Source organism: Phyllobates terribilis, unplaced genomic scaffold, assembly GCF_046119375.1.
Source record: "Phyllobates terribilis strain yellow unplaced genomic scaffold, ASM4611937v1 Scaffold_9__5_contigs__length_417890890, whole genome shotgun sequence".
Taxonomy (NCBI): Eukaryota; Metazoa; Chordata; class Amphibia; order Anura; family Dendrobatidae; genus Phyllobates; species Phyllobates terribilis.
The window spans coordinates 282109612-282128714 of record NW_027362769.1 but is presented as its reverse complement, the minus strand read 5'-3'; the positions used below and the strand labels follow the sequence as shown (position 1 = coordinate 282128714).

Sequence of the window (19103 nt, the reverse complement as noted above, 5' to 3'; positions counted from 1 at the left end):
TTTACCTGAATCTTGCCCTGACTAACTGCCTCTGAAATAACTGCCACTTATCGCCGAAGACACTTTGCGCAAGAGGACGCGTGCAACTAACACACATGCGTGCACCCCATAGGCAGCTTCTGTTTTTTTAGGGAAGTCTGTAGCATTAGGTGAGGGGTATTGTGGGAGCTGCTTGTGGCTAAATTAGCAGCTGATCAGCACACCAGGAGATGGCTCAATGATCAAAGACAGAGCAAAGACCATGTAGGCTACACAGAGTAACACCTTCTGCCATCAGATAATGTCTGCAATGAGGGAGGTACAGACATGTATCAGTGAGTATTGAATGGAATGTAACAGATGGCATGGCTTAAATACAGCAGAGGAATTTTGCAGCAAGCAGAAATTGTACCATTAAGCTGTTTCAGGGAAGCAGAGCAATAGATGACACATACAGCAAGCAGAGGAATTTTGCAGCAAGCAGAGATTGTACCGGTGACGTCTCTAGTTGAAGTCTTTCATCTTCGCTTTTCCTCTTCATCCAGCGCACACCGCCATCACTTCTTCCAGCTAGGACTCGTCTCTTTATTATATGCAAAACCGAAAGGTCCATATACAATCCACCACACAGATGATAAAATAGTCCAGAAGCATGAATGTAGTCCGGTAAAGGGACAAATGCCCCGGGAGATGAGGGTCCAACAATCCAGCAGACATAGGATAACATAGTCCATATACTTCTCATTATATATCCCTCCAGCAGTAGTTCCAAGCTAATCCAGGTTTCTCCAATTCTCTCTGAAGTGCTGTCCTCACCTCATCACCCCACACAGAATCACTCAGTCTCTATACATCCTTTGTACGCTGTGGAGAAACAGCTGATAACATGACGACATCTGCTTCTATACACTACTCATACACCATGGAACTAAAAATGATAACAATGTCTCTTTCTATACATCTATACACTGCTTTTACACCACAAAACAGCAACTGATAACATGATGACATCTCTCTATATACACTGTTCGTATGCCACGGAACCATGGCTTTTAACAAAAAGACACCCGTCTCTATACACTGCTCGTGAACCATGGAACCAAGGCTGATAGATAACAAGAAAACGTCTCGCTCTATAAACTACGGAACCACAACAGGTAAGAAGATGAAGTCTCTCTCTATACATTGATCATGTCATAATTTCAACATTAACTGTGGCCAAGGAATGCTGTGAGTGACAGCTCAACCGTCCTCTGGGATCTGGAGTGTGCTGGACTGTCAGTTTTTGGGAGTGACAGTGAAGTCATCCAATCTGATCCAGGAGCATGCTGGGTTGTCAACATTTTGATTGACTTGACAGCCCTGCTGATCAATCTGGTCTAGTCTGCGGGCGGTTCCCCAGGTGCCTCCCATCCTTAATCATTTGCAAGGTATTTAGGTGACTAGCTGTCAGTAGTCAGTGTCAGTTGCAGCTTTGCTTAAGTTAAGTGTGTTTGCTTAGCTTGTAGATTATCCCTCCTACTATTGACGCTCCCTGACTTCAGGTATCTGAACCCTGGACTTGGCCTCTGACTATTCGTTTGTTTTTCTCCCTTGTCTTGACATACCCTTCGGCTTTTGACCCCGGACTGTTACTTGACCATGCCTTTGTCTTACTACGAGCCCTCCTGGTATCTGACCTCGGACCTCGTGACGTCCCTCAGTAGAATAGAAGGACAGCATCCAAACTTGAGTGAAGTAAAAAATCTTCCTTTTATTCTTTATCAAGCACTGGTATTGTCGAAATGTTGCACTGTATTTGGCAGAATAAAAAGATTTTTTACTTTACTCAAGTTTGGATGCTGTCCTTTCAATCCAAGTGAGTTCCTTGAAGATCGGGACGCTACATCTGTGTGGGTATGATGACCTGGTTCCTGGAAGTTCTTATAGAGTGCTGTGGTTAACTTTCTATTTTCTCTTGACTACCCTGCCTCACGGTTTGTCCGTCAGTAGAGACTCAACGTCACAGATCATACATCATGGAACCAAGGCTGAAAGAGAACATCTGCCTTTATACACTGCTCATACACCATGAAACAACAGCTGATAACAAAATCACATCTTCCTCTATACACTGCTAGTACACTAGGGAACCACTGCTAGAAACAAGAAGATGTCTCTCTCTATACACTGGTCATACACCATGGAACAACATCTGATAACAAGATGACATTTCTATGTATACACCGTTGTACACCACGGAACCACGGCTAGGATCAGGATGATATTTCTCTGTATATACTGCCCATACGCCGTGGAACCACGGCTTGAAACAAGACAAAATTTATCTGTATACACTGACTGTACGCCACGGCTAGTAACAAGACAATTTTTCTCGGTATACATCTCCCGTACACCATGGAACCATGGCTAGAAACAAGTTGACAATTCTCTGTATACACCGCCCATACACCACGGAACCACAGATAGTAACAAGACAATATTTCTCTGTATACACTGCCCGTACACCATGAAACCATGGTTAATAACAAGATAACATTTCGCTGTTTACACCACCAGTACAACACCATGGTACCACGGGTAGTAACAAGATGACATTTCTCTGTATACACAGCCTGTACTCTACGGCTAGTAACAATACATTTCTGTATACACTACCCATGAAGCATATTACCATGACTAGTAACAAGACAAAATTTCTCTGTGTACACTGCCAGTACACCATGGCTAATAAGAAGACAACATTTCTCTGTATACACTGCCTTTACACCACAGAACCACAGCTAGTAACACAACTATATTTATCTGTATACACTGCCCGTTTACCACAGCTAGTAACAACACATTTCTCTGTATAAACCGCCCGTACACCATGGAACCACAGCTAGTAACAAGGCTAAATTTCTATGTATACACTATCCGTACACCATGGCTAGTAACAAGACAACATTTCTCTGTTTACAATACCTGTACACCATGGAACCACGGCTAGTAACAAGATGACATTTCTCTGTATAGACTGCCCATACACAATGGAACCACGGCTACTGTAGTAACAAGACTACATTCCTCTGTATATATTACCAATAGTGTTGAGCATTCCGATACTGAAATATCGGGTATCGGCCGATATTCGCGGTATCGGAATTCCGATACTTAATTCCGATACTTTTACAATATCGAATACCGGAATCGGAAGTTCCCATAATGCCTGCGCTGTGCAGTGTCTCTGAAGGATGACAAGCTGAATGGCAGCGCTCAGCTGCGATCCAGCCTGTCATCAGAATGCCATCCCAGCGTGAGAGAATTCTCCTGATTGTTTAAAAGCCGGCGGGCGGTAAAAAGCCGCCGGCTTTTAAACAATCACACAGCCCCATACTGCTTCCCCGCAGCCTCCCACCCCGATCCTCAGCTCCCCTCGCCACCTCCCATCCCGATCGTAAGTTAGGACCGGGCGGGGAGCGCAGCACCAAGGAGCGGGGAGCGAAGGACCCGGGCGGGGAAGCCGGCAGTGAAAAGACTTCACCGCCGGCTTTCCCGTTCTGTGCTGCGCTTTCCCGCCGGTTATTTCAAATGAACAGCTGAGGTATCAGGTGATGCCGATCAGCTGTTCATTTGAAGTAGCCGCGGTGCCCTCGGAGGGTTCATGTGAGTTCATGCTTGACTGCATTGCATGAACTCACATGAACTTTCCCACGGTCGCACAGGTCAGCCTCACCTCCCAGACCCGTCATGATTAGTGTGTGTGGGTGTCTGTGCGATGTGTGCGGGTGTGCGCGGTGTCTGTGCGATGTCTGCGGGTGTGTGCGGTGTCTGTGCGATGTCTGCGGGTGTGTGCGGTGTCTGTGCGATGTCTGCCGGTGTGTGCGGTGTCTGTGCGATGTCTGCCGGTGTCTGCGTGCAGGCAAACATAGGCCGATGTGACACTACTACTCCCATCGGCCTATGTCTGTCCCCCGTCCACTCGTGCCAGCAGGATCAGCTCGATGGGAGCAGTAGTTCCCATCAGCCTGATCCTGCTATTTAAACTGCCCCATGGTCCCCAATAAATTTTAAATACATGTCATTGGTGGCCAGTGGTTACCTACAATAAATTAGTTTATACATTACCTGTCCCCGCCGATCGCCACCTAAAATAAAGTAAAAAATAAAAAACTACACCTATACTCACCTAGACACCTAATTCCCCGAAGCTATCGATCTCCTGTAATAAAATATAAAATAATAAACCACAACCTTATCCTTACCCCTCCGTAGTAGTCCACGAGTGTCCCACGAAGATCTCCAGTTTAGAGCAGCCACATAGAATGTGACCGCTCTGAACCGCTGCCACCGCTAGAGTGATGGGGCCGTAAAGCAGCACCGTCACTGCATAAGCGGGTTCGCCGGAGTTCAGGCAGCGCTGCTCCGGTTAGCTGCTTTACGGTCCCGCTGTACCGTGAGAAATTCCCTCGGTACAGCAGTGCCGTAAAGGAGGTCTCCGGAGCTGCGCTGACTGAATGCACTCCGGTGACCTCAGTCAGTGGCTCCCGCTGCCGGGAGCGGACGTGTTCCCGGCAGTGTGAGCTTACAGCAGCAATGACAGCTGTCACATCTCCAGATGTGACAGCTGTGCATGGGAGATCAGCGCAGGAACGTGGACATGACGCGCCCCCTGGGCCAGTGCTGTAGTGCGGCGCACGTGTGCGCGGGGTAATACCCGGAGCCAGATCCGATGGGGGTAGTGGTCTCCGAGTGGCGGGGACCCGGTCCGTGCCCAGGGTGGTCAAACTAAGTGTGTGGCAGTCTTTGTAGATGTTGTTTAAGTGTCGACTACGCCACCCGTTGATTTGCGGTCACAAGGCCGCCGCTGCAGAACAGTCCGCTGAGGCCGGTGGTATGTGTGCAGCAATGGTGGTATAACCCCCAACGGGAGAGGTATGGCCTCAGGGCAGCTGGTGCGGGTGAAGGGGGTGATAGAAAGGGCGTCCCGGTACCTTTAGTGCTGGTAGTGCGATGGAACACAGAGACTGATTGCAGTTTTCAATGCTTTACTCACAGATGTTATCAGTGTCAGTCCTGCAGGTGATGACGACCCGAGCCGTGCTGCGTCCACCAGGTACGGGGCTCGACCAACCCCCAGGCAGTTCCAGAGTGTGACCTTGAACTCCTTTCTCCGTTCCTTTCTCTGGCCGTCCCCACTAGGGACCCACCCATGTCCAGCTTCCTCGGGCCTTCTGGTGGCGAAACCTATCTCCGGTTTCCCTGACCCTATGTGGCGTGCCTTCGTGGTGAGTGTAGTGAGTGGTCGCGCCAAGACGTGGCCACGACCTCCGGTTCCTGGCTGAGGATAAGTGGCCTCTACCAGTTCGGGATCCGGTACCCTGATCTGCCAACCCTTCACCCGCTGACTCCTAGCATGTTCGGGTTCCCTCTTCCTTCATGTCTCTGGGCCTTTCCTCTTGTCTTTCTCTCTCTTGCTCCCTTCAGGAGCAGCACCCAGACAGGGCTGCTGCTCCCTGTCACTACTCTTCTCCTCTTCTTCTGTCTGACTGAACTGAACTCCTAAGATGGTGCCCACCTTTTATACTCCCTCTGACACCCGAGCCCAGGTGACTAGCACCCAATGGGCTCGTTCCTATGCCCAGAGTCCCTCCCCTCTCTGCTCCTGCACCACTGGGATATTCCTCCCCCCCTCCCACTCCAGCCAGGGACAGACGCTGTCGTACCTGCACATCTATCTGGTGGGAGTACCGTTGATCTGTCCCCCGGAAATGGGATGTATGTGGTGCATGCAGCTAACTGAGTTCTAGTCCACACTCCATCCTTACCCGGGAGTGGAATACCACACCTCTGGTTCGAGGTGCAATACCCCTGTAGCAGCCGAGCCCTCGGGGTGCTACATTCCCCCCTGGTAAACCACAGCACGTCCTCGGGCTGAAATAGAGTAAAAACAATTTTTAAAGTGTACGTACACATAAAACACATCAACTTTCATCCATCCCTTTATGGGAGGTTTTCTCAACAGCTGGCTAATGCCACCGGAACTCTTTTACAAAAACACTATGTAAAACTTTGGCATCATATCAAATTTCACATTAAGGCATTCTCAAATAAAACATTCTTGAATTCTCGGGTTCTTGGGATCTGGCCGCTCTCAGTCTTCGGCCAGGTAGAGGGAAGGGATGACCGCTCTCAGTCCTCGGTCAGGTTAGGGATTAGGGCAAAAATAGGCAACAGTTCTCTTTCTGTCCCAACGGGGACCACACTCTTAGTGGAAACAGTCCCACAACAGTCCTTATACCCGGTCGGGTAACTATTTACATCTCCTCTTTTACCGTTTACGATTAACGGTGTGCTCCACACGCTCCTTTCTCTTCCTCAGGTTCAGACCCGTCCGGGCCCTCTTTCTCCTCCTCCTCCTGGTACGATTGCTCCTCTTCTTCCTTGACCCGGTGGACATGAAGGGCGTACCACCCCTTCACTCCCTTATGCCTGGTATAGGTGACGGTATCTCCAGGCACCAGGTCCCGTCCACTGTGCCCCTCCGGTAGGTGGGACTCTACGTCGCTCCTGTTTACAAACACCTGGCTTATGGTCTTCAGGTCTTGAATGATGCCCCAGCCACATGCCATGTGAAACTTAACAACAGTCCCGGTGACTCGGGGACCGTGAGCTGTACGGGGGGGTCCTGGCGGGTCCTTGTCTTCTGCTCCACGTTTTTAATGTGGAGCCACTCCTCCTTCACTTTCCTCTCTCTCCGCTCCCGCTCAAACGTTGCCAGTTGTTGGCGGCAGGTCTCATAGCGCCGGGCGGCGCCCGCCCGGGTCTCCTGAGTGAACCCCATCAGGTCTTCTCCAGTGGGGTCCCCCTCGAATTGGGCGTCCTCCAGCGGGGTGAAGAGAGGTCCACGGGCTCCGGAGCTGGGATTAGCGGTTCATCTGGGGCCCTTGCTCCTACGGGATGACTCTTCCTGGAGCGGGGGTTGGTGTACTCAGGCGGCCAGACGAATGGTGTCCCATCCGGGCAGGTGTGCTGCTTATACAGGTCTTTCCCCAATGATGGCACGACTGGGGGCCCCGGCTGGGGTGCAGCGCCCGCGGGCACTCGGCCTTTTAACCAGGCCGGTGACTTTCTGATCGTGCCCGGTGTTGGGGAGCACGGTTCAGGGCGAGGCTCCGCTGCAGAGCTTGCTGCTGGAGGGCTGACTACTGGTGGTGGAGGTACGGTGGGCGGTGCGGCACCCAGAGCTTCGGGTCCCGCGGCGGGAGGTAGGGGCAGGTCCGCGGCCTCAGGGCCCGGAGTAACGGCGTTCCCCTTACTTGTCGTTGCGGCCTCCCCCGCGGCGTCGTCCCCGGCCTCCGGTCCGCTTCTGCTGCCTCTCGGGTTCGACGCGGTGCTGGATGGTGGCTGCACCTCCGGTTGGCAGGTCAGCGTGCGCCGGGTCAACTCCTCCTTCCACCCGGCGAGCACGTCTCGTTGCGCCCAGATCATCCTCCTGTTCAGCTCTTCCAGCGCGGCCTGCGCGTACTCCGGTTCTTCCTTCTGGAGCACCGCTAGCAGCTCTGCAATCTGGTATGACGGCTGTGGCGGTGAAGCTCTCCTCCGTATCCGACATCCTCCTCCCCCCTAGTGGACCGTGGCCTACCTTGCGATGATCCTCTTCCGTAGGCCGCGGCTCCGCAGTGGATCGTCAGGGTTGAGGACCTTCCGTCGCGCTCCTGTGACGTCGGCGTCACTGGGCTCCTTCCAGGACCTTACGCAACGTCCGGACGTGAGGCGGGGCTTCAGTTCTCGCGGGCTTTCGGAGTCCACACCCCTCTTCTTCCCGCGCGGCGTCCTCAAGATGGCGCCCAATGGCGGGAAAACTCCACGGATGGCGGGAAGAAGGCAGAAGATGGCGTCGGATGGCGGGAATCGGCTCCGGATGGCGGGAAACGACTCCGGACGGCGGGAAACTTCACCACAGGTAAGTAAAAAGTCTCCTTTTCAGGCACGCAGTACCCGGTGATTACGGGCACGAGATCCTGCCGACTACGCCAAAGTTGACGCGCCCCCTGGGCCAGTGCTGTAGTGCGGCGCACGTGTGCGCGGGGGAATACCCGGAGCCGGATCCGATGGGGGTAGTGGTCTCCGAGTGGCGGGGACCCGGTCCGTGCCCAGGGTGGTCAAACTAAGTGTGTGGCAGTCTTTGTAGATGTTGTTTAAGTGTCGACTACGCCACCCGTTGATTTGCCTCTTCCTTCATGTCTCTGGGCCTTTCCTCTTGTCTTTCTCTCTCTTGCTCCCTTCAGGAGCAGCACCCAGACAGGGCTGCTGCTCCCTGTCACTACTCTTCTCCTCTTCTTCTGTCTGACTGAACTGAACTCCTAAGATGGTGCCCACCTTTTATACTCCCTCTGACACCCGAGCCCAGGTGACTAGCACCCAATGGGCTCCTTCCTATGCCCAGAGTCCCTCCCCTCTCTGCTCCTGCACCACTGGGATATTCCCCCCCCCCCCCTCCCACTCCAGCCAGGGACAGACGCTGTCGTACCTGCACATCTATCTGGTGGGAGTACCGTTGATCTGTCCCCCGGAAATGGGATGTATGTGGTGCATGCAGCTAACTGAGTTCTAGTCCACACTCCATCCTTACCCGGGAGTGGAATACCACACCTCTGGTTCGAGGTGCAATACCCCTGTAGCAGCCGAGCCCTCGGGGTGCTACAGACAGGTAACTATTTTTTTTTTAGTAAGCCAAGAATTAAATAAAATGGTGTGTTTTATTTCAAATAAATTATTTTTTTCTGGGTGTAGTGTGTGTTTTTTATTTTTAACACTTTGTAGGTTAGTGATGGGGGTGTCTTATAGAAGAGCGTGGAAGAGCGAGGCTAAGTGCCAGAATTGGCGCATCCTATGGATGCGCCATTTCTGGGGCGGTTGACGGCTGGGGTTTCTAGCCTGGGAGGGGGCCAATATTCATGGCACCCTTCCTGGGCTATTAATATCAGTCCCCAGCTGTCTGCCTAGCCTTTGCTAGCTATTAAAATAGGGGGGACCCCACGTCATTTTTTGGGGGGGTCTCCCATTTTAATAGCTAGTAAAGGGTAGGTATTCAGCTGGGGGCTGATATTAGTAGCCTGGGAAGCTCCGTGGGTATTACCCCCTTCCCAGGCTTCAAACATCTACCCCAGCCATCTGCTTAACCTCCGCTAGAGACTAAAATTATGGGGGATCCCACGCCAATTTTATTTTTAATAAATCCTTTATTTTAACACTAAATGATACTTGAGGGGTTAATAAAGATGCAGTCCCTAAATTATTATTTATTTTTTAATTAATTTTTCCCAAAAATTTTGATGTGGGCTTTGCCATATTTTTGTATGCCAGCCAGGTACAGCAGGCAGGAACGGGCTGCCCCCAACTCCCAGCTGCCTATTTGTACCTGGCCGGACACAACAATATAGGGAAGCCCTTTTTTTTTAATTATTTCATTAAATAATTAAAAAAAAATTGACGTGGGGCTTCGCACTATATTTGTGTCCAGCCAGCTACAGCAGGCAGGAACGGGCTGCCCCCAACCACCAGCTGCCTATTTGTACCTGGCCGGACACAAAAATATAGGGAAGCCCTTTTTTTTTAAATTATTTCATGAAATAATTTTAAAAAAATTGACGTGGGGCTTCGCCCTGTTTTTGTGTCCAACCAGGTACAACTAGGGAGCTGGGGGCTGGAATTCGCAGCGCTGGGAGGCCAAAGCTTTCTGGGCCACCCGCGCTGCAAATTGCAGCCCGCAGCCACCCCGGAAAATGGCGCATTCATAGAAGCGTCATCTTCTGGCGCTGTACCCAACTCATCCAGGGCCCTGGTGCGGTGGCTCACTGGGTAATAAAGGGGTTAGGGCCAGCTAGGCATTATCAGCTGGCCCTAAGCCCGAAATTCATGGGGTCACGCCAATATTAGACATGACCACCATGAATTTCTAGTAAAGTATTTAAAAAAAACACAACACCCAGAAAAAAGTCCTTTAATTGAAATAAACACACAATTCTTTATTGTTCTAAATTAAACTATACTTACCATCACGCCCATTCCAGCTGAAGCCAATGATCTCCTGCAATAAAAGAAAAATAATAAAGCAACCTCATCCTTACCTTTCCATGGTTCCCACGACAGCTTCAGCTCTGCTACATCGAGATGACAGGCTGGACCGCAGCAGAACGCTGCCATCCAGCCTGTCATCCCGCAGACACTGAGAAGCGCAGGCATGCTTGCGCTCCTCAGTGTCTCGCTGTGACGGCATAAAGATGAGCCGAGGTCATGTCCAAAGAACTCGGCTCACCTCATGCACGTCACTGACAGCGTGGGAAAATTCTCCTGCACTCAGCGCTTCAGTGTGAGAATTCTCCCACGCTGTCAGTGACGTGCATGAGGTCAGCTGAGTTCATTGTCGGCTCATCTTTATGCCGTCACAGCGAGACACTGAGGAGCGCAAGCATGCCTGCGCTTCTCAGTGTCTGCGGGATGACAGGCTGGATGGCAGGAGATCGTTGGCTTCAGCTGGAATGGGCGTGATGGTAAGTATGGTTTAATTTAGAACAATAAAGAATTGTGTCTTTATTTCAATTAAAGGACTTTATTCTGGGTGTTTGTGTTTTTTTTTTTACTTTGACTATGGGGTTAGTAATGGGGGTGTCTTATAGACGCCTCTCCACTACTAACCTGGGCTTGATGTCAGCTGGCATTATAAGCTGACATCAACCCCAGCCCTATTACCCCATTGCCACCGCTACAGGGCAGTGGGAAGAGCGAGGCTAAGTGCCAGAATTGGCGCATCCTATGGATGCGCCATTTCTGGGGCGGCTGACGGCTGGTGTTTCTAGCCTGGGAGGGGGCCAATATTCATGGCACCCTTCCTGGGCTATTAATATCAGCCCCCAGCTGTCTGCCTAGCCTTTGCTAGCTATTAAATTAGGGGGGACCCCACGTCATTTTTTTGGGGGGGGTCCTCCATTTTAATGGCTAGTAAAGGCTAGGTATTCCGCTGGGGGCTGATATTAGTAGCCTGGGAAGCTCCGTGGGTATTACCCCCTTCCCAGGCTTCAAACATCTGCCCCAGCTGTCTGCTTAACCTCCGCTAGAGCCTAAAATTACGGGGAACCCTACGCCAATTTTTTTTTAAATAAATCCTTTATTTTAACACTAAATTACAAGTACAGTAATCAACACTATCACTGTACTTCATATATATGTGACTGACATGTTTCTATCTATCTAATCTTTGTGTGATTCTCTATTCTAAATTGTCGGGTACCGCTGCTGAATTGCCGGCTGGCTTTTTTAAAGAGACAGTGCACGAAAACACTATTATTTTTTTTTATAAATCCTTTACACTAAATGACAAGTACAGTAAGCAACACTATCACTGTACTTCTTATATATGTGACTGACATGTTTCTATCTATCTAATCTATGTGTGATTCTCTATTCTTTCTATTCTAAATTGTCGGGTACCGCTGCTGAATTGCCGGCCGGCTTTTTTAAAGAGACGGTGCATGAAAACACTATTATTTTTTTAAATAAATCCTTTACACTAAATGACAAGTACAGTAAGCAACACTGTCACTGTACTTCATATATATGTGCCTGACATGTTTCTATCTATCTAATCTATGTGTGAAGCTCTATTCTTTCTGTTGTAAATTGTTGGGTACCGGTGTATGCCGCTGATGCCGGTGTATGCCGGTGTATGCCGCTGATGAATTGCCGGCTTTTCGCGTAATACATTCTACATTATTCTTAGTTGTTTTACTTCATGTAGAATTAACCTACAAGGAAAGAAAGGGTTTATTTTCATTCCGATATTTGTGTCCCATTGACTTGCATTGGTTTCCGGTATCGGAATCGGCGATATCCGATATTTTTTGGGTATCGGTCCGATCCAATCCGATACGATATTTCCTGATATCGGAAGGTATCGCTCAACACTAATTACCAATACAGAATGGAACCATAGCTAGTAACAAGATAACATTTATCTGTATACACAGTCCGAATATGAAGGAATCGTGGCTAGTGATGACTAAATTTCTCTGTATATACATTGCCTGCACACGATGGCTAGTAACAAGATGACATTTCTCTGTATACACCCCCGCACACCATGGAACCACGACTAGTAACAAGACTAAATTTCTGTCATGGAGATACCGCGACAAAGAGGGGCCAGAAAATCACACTGTCTGGTCAAACGAAATCCTGCATTGATAAGAACTGCTTCACCATCCTATTAAACAATGCAAGTTTTTCCCTTGCTCTGTTATGGCAAGGGTTAATCAGTTCAGTTGATCTCCTGGAGCTCTCCATCCTGAATTGTCTCAGCTATTCTGTATTGGCCACTTCCCTCTGCTATATATGCTGGCCACTGGCACTTGGGAATTTCTTCCTAGTTAGGTGTTGGAGGAGAAATTCAGTGTTTGGAGTAGGCGGTTGGAGAGTTATTCAAGAGATTTCTGCTTAGAATTGGTTTGCATGCTTATCCCCATCCTATCCTATTTGGTTTATCCTACGTATCCCTCTCCTGTGTTCCAACCTGTTGTTTGATTTTTGTATGATTTGTAGTTTTCTTTCATCCCTGTCTGTCTTCCCTTGTCTGTAAGGTTAGTGTAATCCTATACACTTAAGCCTCACACCTCCCTGGGTGGGGGAGGGAACAGATAAGGTTTAAGATAGGAGCATATTAAGGTACGTGACTCCGGCGTCTCCACCTTCAGGGGTAATCCGGGTGACAAGAATAGACTAGGGCCCCACCTAGTTTGCAGGATAAGGTAGGCGCCCACCATCCCTAGTCAATACGTAACAATTTTGCCGTATACACTGCCTGTACACCACGGCTAGTAAGAAGACAATATTTCTCTGTATACACAACCAGTAAACCATGTAATCACGGCTAGTAACAAGACTAAACTTCTCAGTATACACCGCCCGGAGAGCATGGAACCACGGCTAGTAGCAAGACAACATTTCTCTGTATATACTGCGCATACACTATGGAACCATGCTAGTATCTTTAGCTATGTTACTTATGTCTGTTGTATATGAACCTCTGAATTGTAAAGCGCTGCGGAATATGTTGGCGCTATATAAATAAAGATTATTATTATTATTAACAAGATGACATTTCTCTGTATACACAGTCCATACACCATGGAACCAAGACTAGTAACATGACATTTCTCTGTTTACACTGCTTGTACACCATGGAACCATTGCTAGTAACAAGACTAAATGTCTCTGTTTAGAGTACACATACACTACGTCTATTATTAAAACAACATTTCTCTGTATAGACCACCTGTACACCACAGAGCCAAGGTTAGCAACAAGGCAACATTTCTATGTACTGTATATACCGCTCGTACACCATTTCTCTGTATACACCACCTGTACACCATTTCTCTGTATATACCGCCCATGCACCATGTCTTTATATACACTGCCCATACACCATTTCTCTGTATACACCACCTGTACACCATTTCTCTGTATATACCGCCCGTGCACCATGTCTTTATATACACTGCCCATACACCATGACTCTGTATACACCACAGGTACACCATTTTATTGTATACACCGCCCGTACACCATTTCTCTGTATAAACTGCTAGTACACCAGTTCTCTGTATACACCACCCATACACCAGTTCTCTGTATACACCGCCCGTACACCAGTTCTCTGTATACAATGCCCGTTAGGGCTGTGGAGTCGGAGTCGAGGAGTCGGTGTCCATTTTGGTGGAGTCGGTATAAAATTGACAGATTCCAACTCCTAAAATATACACTGCTCAAAAAAATAAAGGAAACACTCAAATAACACATCCTAGATCTGAATGCCCTCCATTTGCTCGCCAGAGGTAGCCTGTCTGCCATTAGGTACCGAGATGAGATCCTCAGACCCCTTGTGAGACCATATGCTGGTGCGGTTGGCCCTGGGTTCCTCCCAATGCAGGACAATGCCAGACCTCATGTGGCTGGAGTGTGTCAGCAGTTCCTGAAGGCATTGAAGCTATGGACTGGCCCGCCCGTTCCCCAGACCTGAATCCGATTGAGCACATCTGGGACATCATGTCTCGCTCCATCCACCAACGTCACGTTGCACCACAGACTGTCCAGGAGTTGGCGGATGCTTTAGTCCAGGTCTGGGAGGAGATCCCACAGGAGACCATCCGCAACCTCATCAGGAGCATGCCCAGGCGTTGTAGGGAGGTCATACAGGCACGTGGAGGCCACACACAATACTGAGCCTCATTTTGACTTGTTTTAAGGACATTACATCAAATTTGGATTAGCCTGTAGTGTGTTTTCCACTTTAATTTTGGCGGTGACTCCAAATCCAGGCCTCCATTGGTTAATAAATTTGATTTCCATTGATGATTTTTGTGTGATTTTGTTGTCGGCACATTCAACTTTGTACAGAACAAAGTATTCAATGAGAATATTTCATTCATTCAGATCTAGGATGTGTTATTTCAGTGTTCCCTTTATTTTTTTGAGCAGTGTATGTATATCGTCCGGACACCAGTTCTCTGTATACACTGCCCGGACACCATTCCTCTGTATACACCGCCCGCACACCATTCCTCTGTATACACCGCCCGGACACCATTCCTCTGTATACACCGCCCGCACACCATTCCTCTGTATACACCGCCCGCACACCATTCCTCTGTATACACCGCCCGCACACCATTCCTCTGTATACACCGCCCGCACACCATTCCTCTGTATACACCGCCCGCACACCATTCCTCTGTATACACCGCCCGCACACCATTCCTCTGTATACATCGCCCGGACACCATTCCTCTGTATACACCGCCCGGACACCATTCCTCTGTATACACCGCCCGGACACCATTCCTCTGTATACACCGCCCGCACACCATTCCTCTGTATACACCGCCCGCACACCATTCCTCTGTATACACCGCCCGGACACCATTCCTCTGTATACACCGCCCGCACACCATTCCTCTGTATACACCGCCCGCACACCATTCCTCTGTATACACCGCCCGCACACCATTCCTCTGTATACACCGCCCGGACACCATTCCTCTGTATACACCGCCCGGACACCATTCCTCTGTATACACCGCCCGGACACCATTCCTCTGTATACACCGCCCGCACACCATTCCTCTGTATACACCGCCCGGACACCATTCCTCTGTATACACCGCCCGGACACCATTCCTCTGTATACACCGCCCGCACACCATTCCTCTGTATACACCGCCCGCACACCATTCCTCTGTATACACCGCCCGCACACCATTCCTCTGTATACATCGCCCGGACACCATTCCTCTGTATACACCGCCCGGACACCATTCCTATGTATACACCGCCCGCACACCATTCCTCTGTATACACCGCCCGGACACCATTCCTCTGTATACACCGCCCGGACACCATTCCTCTGTATACACCGCCCGCGCACCATTCCTCTGTATACACCGCCCGCGCACCATTCCTCTGTATACACCGCCCGGGCACCATTCCTCTGTATACACCGCCCGGGCACCATTCCTCTGTATACACCGCCCGGACACCATTCCTCTGTATACACCGCCCGGACACCATTCCTCTGTATACACCGCCCGGACACCATTCCTCTGTATACACCGCCCGGACACCATTCCTCTGTATACACCGCCCGGACACCATTCCTCTGTATACACCGCCCGGACACCAGCTCTCTGTATACACCGCCCGGACACCATTCCTCTGTATACACCGCCCGGACACCATTCCTCTGTATACACCGCCCGGACACCATTCCTCTGTATACACCGCCCGGACACCATTCCTCTGTATACACCGCCCGCACACCATTCCTCTGTATACACCGCCCGGACACCATTCCTCTGTATACACCGCCCGGACACCATTCCTCTGTATACACCGCCCGGACACCATTCCTCTGTATACACCGCCCGCACACCATTCCTCTGTATACACCGCCCGCACACCATTCCTCTGTATACACCGCCCGCACACCATTCCTCTGTATACACCGCCCGCACACCATTCCTCTGTATACATCGCCCGGACACCATTCCTCTGTATACACCGCCCGGACACCATTCCTATGTATACACCGCCCGCACACCATTCCTCTGTATACACCGCCCGGACACCATTCCTCTGTATACACCGCCCGGACACCATTCCTCTGTATACACCGCCCGGACACCATTCCTCTGTATACACCGCCCGAGCACCATTCCTCTGTATACACCGCCCGGGCACCATTCCTCTGTATACACCGCCCGGACACCATTCCTCTGTATACACCGCCCGGACACCATTCCTCTGTATACACCGCCCGGACACCATTCCTCTGTATACACCGCCCGGACACCATTCCTCTGTATACACCGCCCGGACACCATTCCTCTGTATACACCGCCCGGACACCATTCCTCTGTATACACCGCCCGGACACCAGCTCTCTGTATACACCGCCCGGACACCATTCCTCTGTATACACCGCCCGGACACCATTCCTCTGTATACACCGCCCGGACACCATTCCTCTGTATACACCGCCCGGACACCATTCCTCTGTATACACCGCCCGCACACCATTCCTCTGTATACACCGCCCGGACACCATTCCTCTGTATACACCGCCCGGACACCATTCCTCTGTATACACCGCCCGCACACCATTCCTCTGTATACACCGCCCGCACACCATTCCTCTGTATACACCGCCCGCACACCATTCCTCTGTATACATCGCCCGGACACCATTCCTCTGTATACACCGCCCGGACACCATTCCTATGTATACACCGCCCGCACACCATTCCTCTGTATACACCGCCCGGACACCATTCCTCTGTATACACCGCCCGGACACCATTCCTCTGTATACACCGCCCGGACACCATTCCTCTGTATACACCGCCCGCGCACCATTCCTCTGTATACACCGCCCGGGCACCATTCCTCTGTATACACCGCCCGGACACCATTCCTCTGTATACACCGCCCGGACACCATTCCTCTGTATACACCGCCCGGACACCATTCCTCTGTATACACCGCCCGGACACCATTCCTCTGTATACACCGCCCGGACACCATTCCTCTGTATACACCGCCCGGACACCATTCCTCTGTATACACCGCCCGGACACCAGCTCTCTGTATACACCGCCCGGACACCATTCCTCTGTATACACCGCCCGCACACCATTCCTCTGTATACACCGCCCGCACACCATTCCTCTGTATACAGCGCCCGCACACCATTCCTCTGTATACAGCGCCCGGACACCATTCCTCTGTATACACCGCTCGGACACCATTCCTCTGTATACACCGCCCGGACACCATTCCTCTGTATACACCGCCCGGACACCATTCCTCTGTATACACCGCCCGGACACCATTCCTCTGTATACACCGCCCGCACACCATTCCTCTGTATACACCGCCCGGACACCATTCCTCTGTATACACCGCCCGCACACCATTTCTCTGTATACACCGCCCGCACACCATTCCTCTGTATACACCGCCCGGACACCATTCCTCTGTATACACCGCCCGCACACCATTCCTCTGTATACACCGCCCGGCCACCATTCCTCTGTATACACCGCCCGGACACCATTTCTCTGGACACCACGGAACAACAGCTGATAACAAGACGGCGTCTCCCAGGTCACATGACGTGCTTTGCACTCACTACAGTTCGTACAGTGCTATGCGGGGCGGCTCGAAGAGGGCGGAGCTATGCAGATATCTAGAGGCCCATTGGCTGCCGCTCTCGCCGTGTGCAGCCGTTCTTCGGTAGCTCGGCTGATTCTATAAAAGACTGGACAGGAAAGCTGGAAACAAAACAGCGGAGGTCGCGGTTTAGGTGTCCGTGAGGGGAGCGCTGCAGAGGGTCGCGGATTCCGGTTCTCCGGTTTCCCTTCTTTTCACACTTTCTATACGGCCATCACTTTCCAACTTCAGCTACAGTGATAGCTAAGTTTGGAAAGAAAGAAGAAAGGAATTCGCTTCTTGTCAACCTTGGATTTGACGTTAATCGGAGCCGGTCACTGGTCCTGGACATGGCAGATTCCCGGGATGCGAAGTGTGCTGGATGTGGTGAGCGGGGCGGGCGGCTGTCACTGTCATGTCTGCAGCCGGGCGCTGTCAGTGACACCGAGTCTTCTCTTGCAGGGTCTTGTGGCAGCTACTTCACCTCTGCGCGGTTCCTCCTGTACCTCGGCCACTCGCTGTCCACTTGGGTGAGTAGCCGGTCTCCATCCCTCTCACTACATGATGTCTCACCGACTTTTTGCCTCTTTGCTATCTGTTAAACCGGCTTCATCTCCTCCGTTTTATTTGTCATCTGTACTTGTTTCCGCCCATTCTGGTCATGTTTACAGGGGTTCTCAGGTGTAAACACTCCATCCCCTGTTAGTCGAGGGTCCTGACACCGGCCAGGGGCTCTTCTCTCTCTAGTCAGTGTCCGGCTGCAGCGCTGCTCTGCTCCTTCCCTGTTGGCTCCTTCGCTGCTCTGCTCCTTCCCTGTGCGGCTCCTGCGCTGCTCTGCTCCTTCCCTGTGCGGCTCCTGCGCTGCTCTGCTCCTTCCCTGTGCGGCTCCTGCGCTGCTCCTGCCCTGTGCGGCTCCTGCGCTGCTCTGCTCCTGCCCTGTGCGGCTCCTGCGCTGCTCTGCTCCTTCCCTGTGCGGCTCCAGCTCTGCTCCTGCCCTGTGCGGCTCCTGCGCTGCTCTGCTCCTGCCCTGTGCGGCTCCTGCGCTGCTCTGCTCCTGCCCTGTGTGACTGGAGCTCTGCTCTGCTCCTGCCCTGTGTGGCTGAAGCTCTGCTCTGCTCCTGCCCTGTGTGGCCCCTGCCCTGCTCTGCCCCTGCCTTGTGCGGCTCCTGCCTTTTGAGGCTGCAGCTCTGCTCCTGCCCTGCGGCTCCTGCCCTGTGCGGCTGCAGCGCTGCTCTGCTCCTGCCCTGTGCGGACCCTTCCCTGCGCGGCCCCTGGCTGCTCTGCTCCTGCCCTGTGCGGACCCTTCCCTGCGCGGCCCCTGGCTGCTCTGCTCCTGCCCTGTGCGGACCCTTCCCTGCGCGGCCCCTGGCTGCTCG

At 51.3% G+C, this 19103-nt stretch overlaps 1 protein-coding gene across 1 annotated transcript in view; it reads left to right on the top strand.

The window, feature by feature from the left end:
• Window positions 1–17758: 17758 nt before the first annotated feature.
• The window catches only part of SLC40A1 (solute carrier family 40 member 1), a 145134-nt gene continuing 143789 nt past the window's right edge, over window positions 17759–19103 (top strand). The window contains exons 1-2 of the mRNA XM_073647838.1: window positions 17759–18114; window positions 18190–18257. Of these exons, the coding sequence (XP_073503939.1) occupies window positions 18078–18114; window positions 18190–18257 (105 nt within the window). The 5' untranslated portion in view covers window positions 17759–18077. The remainder of the gene's footprint in view (window positions 18115–18189; window positions 18258–19103) is intronic.